The sequence below is a fragment of the Centruroides sculpturatus genome, unplaced genomic scaffold (assembly GCF_000671375.1).
Source record: "Centruroides sculpturatus isolate CEXI.00-Female unplaced genomic scaffold, Cexi_2.0 scaffold73, whole genome shotgun sequence".
NCBI lineage: Eukaryota > Metazoa > Arthropoda > Arachnida > Scorpiones > Buthidae > Centruroides > Centruroides sculpturatus.
In genome coordinates this window covers 613,861-624,928 of record NW_019384330.1, presented here as the reverse complement: position 1 = coordinate 624,928, position 11,068 = coordinate 613,861, and the positions used below count along the sequence as shown (strand labels likewise).

The window sequence follows — 11,068 nt, the reverse complement described above, 5'->3', positions numbered from 1 at the left end:
TAAAATTGCTGTATTAAATTGTAAAAATAGACTACTTATTATAATCATTACAAATGAAAAACTGTATTTAGGATTATGATGTTATATACAATTTATATAAATATGTAACCAAACACGATACAAAGAAATTACATAATGGAAGTAGGTTATCAATGTCAGTTTTTTTCTTTTTAATTTTAAATTAATTATTTCAAAATTTCGACTATGAAGTCGCTCATCAATCCTCTTAATTTTCTTCAAATTTTATCATTTTTAACGACTTTTAAATAAGGTCAGCGCATTGTTCGTCCGTTTGTCTGTTTGTATGTGCAAAATTAACCTCTGTTTCTATCAGAAGTGATGCATTTCATTAAATTAAATTTTATTTTAATTATTTACACTTATGAAAAATTAGTAAGTATAAATATGTATTCATAAATTTGTCAATAAAAATAATAAGAAAATTATTATCACTAGCTGAAATATGAATTATCACCACATTTATTTAATTTTTTTTAGAAAAGTTTGTTTTTTTTTTTTTTTAGAAAAGAAACAACCACAAACTTACTCAGTTATTGATCTAAGTTTGAATATCTCTATGCAAAAATAAATAAATAAATGAATGAATAAAAAAATAAAGCTAGACCTATATACCTTTATCTATATTTAACATTATTATTTTGTCAATGATACGATAGAAAGCCGTACAACTTTTTTCCCAGCAGTTATTACTAACCATTTTAGTGTTTGACCTACTTGGAACAGTTTCTGTATATCGGTAACAAACTGAAAACATCTGTATGTACTCAAAATTATAAGATTAAACGAAAGGTGTGTTATATGTGTTTATATTTTCGAATCACAAACATAAAAATGTATATAAATAAATGTTTAAAAATTTATCCTACTTAAAATATTTACTATAAAAGTGATTGCTTCAGTTTAAACTAGAACAAACAGTTGTATTCATATCTCAAAAGCATTACAAAACTTATTCATGCTATTCTAAATAATTATATTCATCAAAACAAGTTTCCTGTTAAGTATTATTTAGTTATGCTTATATATATATTTTTTTTCTATAAGAATATTTTCAAGATTAGCAACCTGATTGCTTATTTAATTACATTTTCAAAAGCTTGAAGAATGGCTTGTTTTATTGAATTATAACTTCTAAATTCATTGAGTATGTCTGTGGTATTATGTCTATCATTGAGAATAATTTATATAAAAATTACATTTAGTATGAAAGTAACTAGAACAAGGGCAAATGAAATAATAAATTTGGCAGATCAATATAAAGTAGGTTTATTCTGAGAAAAAATCATAAATATGTATTATTGTTCTATTTTATATCCTTTTATAAGTTATTATATAATTTATAATATTTCAATATTTTTTAATATATAATTTAATACAGATTCATTTATTTATAATAAAATATGTATCTTATATATGTAATATTTCAAAATTGCTTTGTATTTTGGAGAATTTTTTACACAATTTATAAAATTTATTTTATATCATGTTTCTTTTATAAAGCTTTCACAACATATTTCATATATTTTTTATATTTTAAAGTTTATACAACTTCATTACAACACTTTATTTTACTTTATATAGTTATTATTTTTGCTATACTTATTTAAAGCTGTTCAGTATCAATATACAGTATCAATACAGTTTACATTTTAAGCATTTTCTTCATTTTATTCCTCTTTCTAATATATTTTTTAACATTTTATTTAAGGCATATGCCTTTTTTATTTTATATATATATATATAACTATATATTATAAATGATATATGTATATATATATATATATATAAGATATCACAATACACCTTTATAATTACTATTAGTTATTATTTAATTTTTGAATATATTCATGCATAATTTAATACAGTGTTAATTGTATATTATCTCTATCTAGTGACATGGCACTTAAATATCAACCTATATAACTGTTTTTTTTTTTTTTATGTAAATTTAAGCTTTAATAACTGAAAAATATTTTTATAAGTAAACCATACGATATTTTAATTAAAAAAAATATATATTTTGACTTGTCATAATCTTGAAAACAGTTGTGACTTAAATTAATTCAATTCAAAATAAACCTTTAATGGCTTTCAGCTTTGCTCGTTAAATTGCCTGTAACTGTTCTGAATATCACACATATTTTGAAATGTTTTTTAAGCAATAAAAAATTAATCATTGATATATATCCTTTTATATATTATTATTATTTTTAAAATATATATTTTATACTTTGCATTAAAGTATTCATAATATCTTATTGACTTTGTCACAATAATCTTCTTGATTGACAACACAATAAGTAAAAAAATAAATAAAATTAAGATAAACATTTAAGTAAAAGTATAAATTTTTAATTAACATTATAATTAAAATATATTTAAGGACTAATTTAAAGAAACATTTTTTTTTTTGATAAATCAAAATTACTTATTCGAAAATAAATAAAATATTAATATAGAAAAGCAGATGTTTCATAACACAATGACATAGGAATTTATGATAAGGTTATATCAGTTTGTCATTGTAAAATATATACATATAAAAAATTAATAATCTCTGATAATATGATGCATAATATAGAAATATCGACAGAATAGATTTATAAAATTTTTCTTCCATATTATAATGCTATTCTATGCACAGGTTGAATATTAATAATATAAAAGCTTTCACCATGATTATCATCTTGGTAACTCAGTAAAAATGCTGTTTCATCTATGTAAATGCGTGTTATTATATTTAAAAACATGTTTTTATAGAATATTTTGGCTTAAAATATCCCTTTTTTAGTTTTAATTTTCATATCTGTATGTATATTTTGTCTGATGTTAAGTACTGTACATGCAGTGTTGTATTCCTATAGTGCGGAGTTCACTTAAAAAAGTTCTCCTTCTCCTTCTACGGTTTAATATATATTAAAATTCTTTTAATTTATTATAATTTCATCTGATTGAAAATAGATAAAAACATTTCTAAATGGAGAAACAATTGTAAAAATTATTATGTACAAGTACACAGGGTTGTTAAAATGATAATAATGATATTGTTATCTCATTCTTTCACAATAAAACTACACTTATAACAAATGTTCTATAATAGTTTGGTGTGAAATGAGTGCATGATACTTGTTGCTGCATTATAAAATTATAAAAGAGCAAGACTTGTTTATATCATTTCATTTTTTTTAAATGACGTATCAAAGGTTTATTATTTGTTTAAAAAATCATGAATCGCATAATACATTGATTTTTAGATTAATTTGTGCAACTGCGCTCTGAAAACAACGCAAAACAATCATTGGCATCCGGATTAGGAAGGCCATTTTTGTACTTTTATTAATTTTATTTCGGTTTTTTTTACTGTTTTTTCTTAAATTCTATACAACCCAAATACGAATTTCAAGGATAACAACTTTTACGATCATTGTAACAATATTATCGATACAAACAGGCGTATCTAATATACGTTAAAGAATGCGTTCGACGTTATGAAACTTAATAACGTATTTATTTATAATTAAAATTGAATTTAACTAATTAATATATTCAATGTTTTATATTTGATGTTACCAAATTTCATTTGGTAACAGGAAATCCGGACTCTGGCCTATTGATATGATAGCATTGAATGTGAAAGAAAAAGATTATTTTAGATTGGTAAAAAATAAAAATAAATATTTGAAAAATAATTAAATCGGAATATAAATAAATTTAATTTTTTATTTCGTTTAAACGAAATAAAAAAAATTAAATTAAATAGAAAAACAGTGAATCAAACTTTGTTATGAAATACCAATGACGTAGTTTAATTTTTTATCGTCACGTGGATTGTCGGGAACTATTCTAAACATGACGTCATCCTACCGGACTATATTTTTATAATAAAATCTCGTATAACGAAACTAAATTTAGATAGTTTTAACAAAGGAGATAATCGATTTAATGTAATATAGATACTCGAATGTAATAAAATACAGTTATCGCTTAAACTTTATTCCGTACTGTTACGAGATATTTGATAATTATTTGGCGTAGTAATACGCAAGCGGGTTGGCAATATAAATTAGTGGGTGTACGGCGGATGAATTACAAGTTATTCTAGGTTTGTTCTTGTCTGAGTTTGAAACATATTTTGTTAAAGTTTAAAGTATTCGACGAAATAAATCAAAATGGTTCACGGAGGAATGTCAATAATTAAATATCTAACATTTTTCTTCAATTTTCTTTTTGTGGTAAGTACTTTTATAATCTACGTCATTTTATGTTTTTGCGGAAAAAATTGTCATATGTTTTCGCGGAAAAAATTGTTTTATCGAGTTAACTTTTATAAATCATTTGACAACGTCTAGAAGAGTTTAATTTTAGATTAATGAATATTAAATGATTTAATTTCGTCCTTTTTAAAGTAGTAATTGGTTTAATTCGGGACGATTTCGAAATTTTGTCGGGTGTATTTGGAAATTGCGTCAAACAATAAAAGATTGGGAACCATTAACGTTATACTTGTATTAAGTTTCACTTTACATTTCACATAAGTTAACATGTTCATAACTATCGAGATTATATTTTTAATAATTCACTAATAATCTGATAAGCTTATACTGTATTATCTTTGGTGGTATAATAATGAGATAATGTTTTATAACTGAAATATAGTAAGAAATTTTGAGGATAAACTTGAATATTTTTGAAATTTTAAGTGTTTTATTCTAGCAATTTATTAATTAATAAAATGGTAAAATTCTACCTTTGAATGAGGGGCGTTGTATTGAAGATAAGTTATTGATAGTTATTGCTGTTTAATTATTAATTCTAATAATAATAATTACAACAAGCTCTATGGATGTGTTTTTATGTATATAATATATGTGTACTGTACATACATGGGATGGTTGAGACAAAGGCATTGGCTCATTGTTCTGGAGAACCTGTGTTCAGATTGGGTGAAAACATTATTCTTTTAGGTGGTTTTTATTTAGATATGTCAGATCTATGTCTAATCATTTGGCCATTCCATTGTGTTCTTGCCAAGTTCATGGTGATCATAATAAAAGGCATTAATGTCTGAAGACAAAGGTTAAAAGGCAAAAGCAAACTTTTATAAAAAAATTTTTAAAACACAATGTATCCATAATACATATATCTTCTAAGGTATCAAATTATATAGAGGTAGCAGAAAGATTTACATTTACCTCTGCAGTTTGGTGTTTTACTGAATTCCCTCTGCCACTGCTGCGTTCTTTTTGATATACAGTAGAGTCTCGAAAACTCAGCCTAATGTGGACTGAAGGCGGCCAAGTTTGTGAAAATGCCGGGTTATCGGGAATGGGGTTAAAAAAAATAAGTACGAGTATTTCCTCAGAAAATACTGTACTGTACTTTTATGTATTGTTTGCTTGAGAATACAACAGAGAATAAACTGCCTAAATACCCTTAAACAAAGGAAAAGTGCATACTTTATGAAGGCATAGAGCCTTTACTACATGAAAATGAAAATTAATGAATACACTGCGTACAGTAATTTACCTGATAAGACAGACCTCAGAAAAATACTTTAAGGCATAAAGCTGTCTATAATGAAAATTAATTAACTAAGGATTTTTTTGCCCTGCCAGGGTGTGGCTGAGTTATCCAGACTGCTGGGTTACCGAGTGCTGAGTTTTTGGGACTCTACTGTACTATAATTAGTATCAAAAAGAAATTATACTTTTTAAAGTTAGTATTATTTTAACTGGTAATAATGAAATCACATTCTTTTGTGTTAAATAACAAATGATAAAAATATCTCAAAAATGCAATTTTAACATTTGTTTATTCCTGTTGAACCAAATAAAACCTATAAATTTCCAGATGTATTTTAAATAAAATAGATTATGAATACAAATGTAATTGTGATTAAATTGTTACTATTAAATTACCAAATGTTCTGTAGGATTATCTAGCAGGCTGTATTAGTTATTAGTTGTAATAAAACCCAATAGATAATCTGGCAGATCATTTGGCAAAACAGATATATCAGGTAGTTGTTTAATTTAATTAATATATATATATATATGCTATTAAATTACGAATTGCAATTAAATTAGCATTTTATTCATACTTAATGTTTAGTAACAAATTTAGGATGAGTTATGAAATTGAGTTTTTGATTTTATAGTCTGCCTTTTCATTTTTTTATTATGAGGAAAATACAGAAAAAAGTAATGATAATATTTTCTGTATGCCACTGTTGGAATCTTGCTTGGATTGCAGATCATGTTGGAATGTTGCTTGGATTGCAGGCCATCTCTATACAAATAAACCAAAAGAACTATAGCTACAGGAAAGATCCTTTGAGATATGGAATTTCAAAACTTCCTTTCTACAGTGCTGAATGATTTGCAAAAATTGATTAAAGAAAAAAAAAGGAAAAATTAAACAGTATTCTACAACTATTTTTAAATTAGTTTTTTACAAGAGGAGACCGAAAGTATTTTATATTGAGGATACACATTATACACATTCACTACATAAAGAAGTTTTTGGTTTTTCCCTAAAAGTAAATACTATTTCTGATTAGGTCTCATCTTTCAGCAAAAAATTATAATGAGAAGACGATTGTTGTTAACATGTTAAAAAAATTTGTTTTTTTAAATTGTGTGCCTGAATAGTATAAAAATGGTATTAAACTATAAAATAATGATACAGTTAAGCTGATAAACAAAATTTAATGTTGATAGGGAGAAAAATTTACAATTACCCAAATCTTTGTACAGTGTGGTTTGAAAATATGGTGCAGAATGTTTAAAGTTCGGGGGATGCTTTACTTATGAACGTCTTTGATATGATCCAATGCTTTTACTTAATATTTTCTTTATTAAAAATGAGATTTCAGTTTTGCTTTCAGGATTAGGTGTTCACAATTTCCTCCTATTAAACAGATATTGAGTGCTAAACACAAACTAGAGATTTACAATTACCACTCACAATATTTACATTTACCTTACCTCTGTGGGGTAAATGTAAGTGGATTTTTTTGAGCATTTTTTAAAATTATATCTAGTAATATAGCCTCATAGGAATAATTGCAGATATATTTGTGATTAGTAAAGTAACAAAGCTAGTAAAAAGAAATAACCAACTATGATTTCTTAAGTTCTAAAAATTGCAAACAATGAGAAATCAATACAGTAGAACCCCTCCAGTCCGCCCTAGGCTAGTCCATCACTCCGATTAATCCGACCGTGGTCGGAGTCGAGAAACTTGCCCCGACTCGTCGGTGACTCACTGTCCATAGCGTTTTTCTGTGTTTGTTACAGTATGTTTTACATTGTGTGTACAGTACATGTACAGCTTTGTGTTGTTTTCAATATGTCAAGAGTGAAACGTAAACACGTTACTCTTTCATTAAATGAAAAATTAGCAGTGATACAAAGACTGGACAAAGGGAAAGATTGTTTATTTTACTTTTTTTCTGATAATCCTACCTTTTTTGCATTCCGACCATAACCCAGTCCCAAAGGTGACAGATTAGAGGGGTTCTACTGTACCAACATTTACCAGTACAATCATTCCAATCTTCATATGTTATCTTTATAAGGATCCTTATAAGCATGAGATACAACCTTACAGGATGTGAATTATTTCCAGAACAGAGATAAAGCATGATTAATTTGGCAAGATTTTTATGCAGATTTGCCCTATACCTCCGTATACAGTATATATATATCCTGATATAACTATTATAACAGATTATATATATATATATATAATCAGAATAGTTACATTAGATTTTTGTTGCATATTAATTTTAAACTAGTTTCTTAACATGGTGAAATTGAACCTACCAATAAGAAGTCACACCTTTCACACTGAAGCAGGCCACTTAATGTAGCTGAAAACATTTGTTTCATTAAATTTTATTAAACTACTGGAAATAGTGTGAAAGGTGTGACTTATTTTTATTTAAATTCTTTATATTAAATAAATAGTTCTTAAAAAATTAGCATGAATTGTTTTGCTAATGGAACTTCACAATCTGTATCTAATATTTCCTAATTTTATTTTTAACCATTTATCATTTTTGATCCCAAAGAATCATTTGAAGGAAATCATCTGTAGAAACAAAAAAACTGTAAAAGTACACTTTTTTTGTTTTTAATCCTTGCCATACAGATCACTCATAATGATCAAACTGTTCAGTTTATTAATGCCAACATTTCTCTCCTTACTGAACATATTTAAATTTGTATTTAAGAATGGTTTATATTAAAGTTAAGACTGGATTCACACTAGAAGAGCTGGATTTGGTTTTAGCAGCTAAGCTATGGTTGTCATGATGACAAGATCTATTTACTGTTCTACAGTGTAGTAGGCCAGTTTTACTGATTTGATCCTTTTTTACAGTTTTTGAATAGAAAACCAAAAGCAGCTGATTAAGATAATGCTCCTATGACATGTTTTAATATGGCATTGAAGGTACATAAAAATGTCTATGGACAAAAGTACAAATATGAAATTGCTTTCATGATAGACATTTCATTCATATGGTGTTTTATTTTCTTAAACGTGGTTAATTTTATAGCAAAAATATTAATGACACATTTTTCTTAAAATACTTTTAACTGTATGTTGGAACATACTTGTACTGTACATATGTTTTCTTATTGGTTAATTAAAGTGCCAATCTAAGGAGTCAGTTACACGAGTGCTTTTGTCTGTTTGCCAGTCTGACTAGCTAGCACTGCTAGTATTTCAAAATCAAATCTGGCAGTTCTAATGTGAATTAAGCCTTGCTTTCTACATAGTTGTGATTAATACTCTAGTAAAATCAATTTATACAATTTGTCTATTGATCTTGTCTTCAACAAGAAATTTCATCACAATGCATTGTTCCACACATGCATCAATTATGCTAGTTGCCATTTTGAATATTTTGCACCAGAGGCTAATGAGACACATACTTTATACTATTTATTAAAAGGAACATACTAAATAAAGAATATGTTAACTAACACGCCAAAATTAATTAATAAACAAAAACAAAAACACTGAGTTCGGCGTTATATGCGTTTTATTATCGCTAGTACTTTCGACGAGCTTATTGTCGTCGTCCTCAGGCGATTTAGACAAAAAATAATCGAACGCAANAAAATATTAAAAGTACGATTGTATCCTCTCCCTGTAAAACTAATGTATTTTAATTATTATTTGAGGATATTATAGCCAATTTTATGCTTAATTAAAATTGCTGTATTAAATTGTAAAAATAGACTACTTATTATAATCATTACAAATGAAAAACTGTATTTAGGATTATGATGTTATATACAATTTATATAAATATGTAACCAAACACGATACAAAGAAATTACATAATGGAAGTAGGTTATCAATGTCAGTTTTTTTCTTTTTAATTTTAAATTAATTATTTCAAAATTTCGACTATGAAGTCGCTCATCAATCCTCTTAATTTTCTTCAAATTTTATCATTTTTAACGACTTTTAAATAAGGTCAGCGCATTGTTCGTCCGTTTGTCTGTTTGTATGTGCAAAATTAACCTCTGTTTCTATCAGAAGTGATGCATTTCATTAAATTAAATTTTATTTTAATTATTTACACTTATGAAAAATTAGTAAGTATAAATATGTATTCATAAATTTGTCAATAAAAATAATAAGAAAATTATTATCACTAGCTGAAATATGAATTATCACCACATTTATTTAATTTTTTTTAGAAAAGTTTGTTTTTTTTTTTTTTTAGAAAAGAAACAACCACAAACTTACTCAGTTATTGATCTAAGTTTGAATATCTCTATGCAAAAATAAATAAATAAATGAATGAATAAAAAAATAAAGCTAGACCTATATACCTTTATCTATATTTAACATTATTATTTTGTCAATGATACGATAGAAAGCCGTACAACTTTTTTCCCAGCAGTTATTACTAACCATTTTAGTGTTTGACCTACTTGGAACAGTTTCTGTATATCGGTAACAAACTGAAAACATCTGTATGTACTCAAAATTATAAGATTAAACGAAAGGTGTGTTATATGTGTTTATATTTTCGAATCACAAACATAAAAATGTATATAAATAAATGTTTAAAAATTTATCCTACTTAAAATATTTACTATAAAAGTGATTGCTTCAGTTTAAACTAGAACAAACAGTTGTATTCATATCTCAAAAGCATTACAAAACTTATTCATGCTATTCTAAATAATTATATTCATCAAAACAAGTTTCCTGTTAAGTATTATTTAGTTATGCTTATATATATATTTTTTTTCTATAAGAATATTTTCAAGATTAGCAACCTGATTGCTTATTTAATTACATTTTCAAAAGCTTGAAGAATGGCTTGTTTTATTGAATTATAACTTCTAAATTCATTGAGTATGTCTGTGGTATTATGTCTATCATTGAGAATAATTTATATAAAAATTACATTTAGTATGAAAGTAACTAGAACAAGGGCAAATGAAATAATAAATTTGGCAGATCAATATAAAGTAGGTTTATTCTGAGAAAAAATCATAAATATGTATTATTGTTCTATTTTATATCCTTTTATAAGTTATTATATAATTTATAATATTTCAATATTTTTTAATATATAATTTAATACAGATTCATTTATTTATAATAAAATATGTATCTTATATATGTAATATTTCAAAATTGCTTTGTATTTTGGAGAATTTTTTACACAATTTATAAAATTTATTTTATATCATGTTTCTTTTATAAAGCTTTCACAACATATTTCATATATTTTTTATATTTTAAAGTTTATACAACTTCATTACAACACTTTATTTTACTTTATATAGTTATTATTTTTGCTATACTTATTTAAAGCTGTTCAGTATCAATATACAGTATCAATACAGTTTACATTTTAAGCATTTTCTTCATTTTATTCCTCTTTCTAATATATTTTTTAACATTTTATTTAAGGCATATGCCTTTTTTATTTTATATATATATATATAACTATATATTATAAATGATATATGTATATATATATATATATATAAGATATCACAATACACCT

At 25.2% G+C, this 11,068-nt stretch overlaps 1 protein-coding gene across 2 annotated transcripts in view; it reads left to right on the top strand.

The window, feature by feature from the left end:
• The first annotated feature begins 4,086 nt into the window (after positions 1-4,086).
• LOC111629628 (CD63 antigen-like) overlaps positions 4,087-11,068 on the top strand; it is a 34,032-nt gene continuing 27,050 nt past the window's right edge. Inside the window, exon 1 of one of the 2 annotated variants that reach the window (XM_023373523.1) lies at positions 4,087-4,253. In XM_023373523.1, the coding sequence (XP_023229291.1) occupies positions 4,191-4,253 (63 nt within the window). In that variant the 5' untranslated portion in view covers positions 4,087-4,190. The remainder of the gene's footprint in view (positions 4,254-11,068) is intronic. The other variant, XM_023373522.1, reaches the window with a different exon arrangement.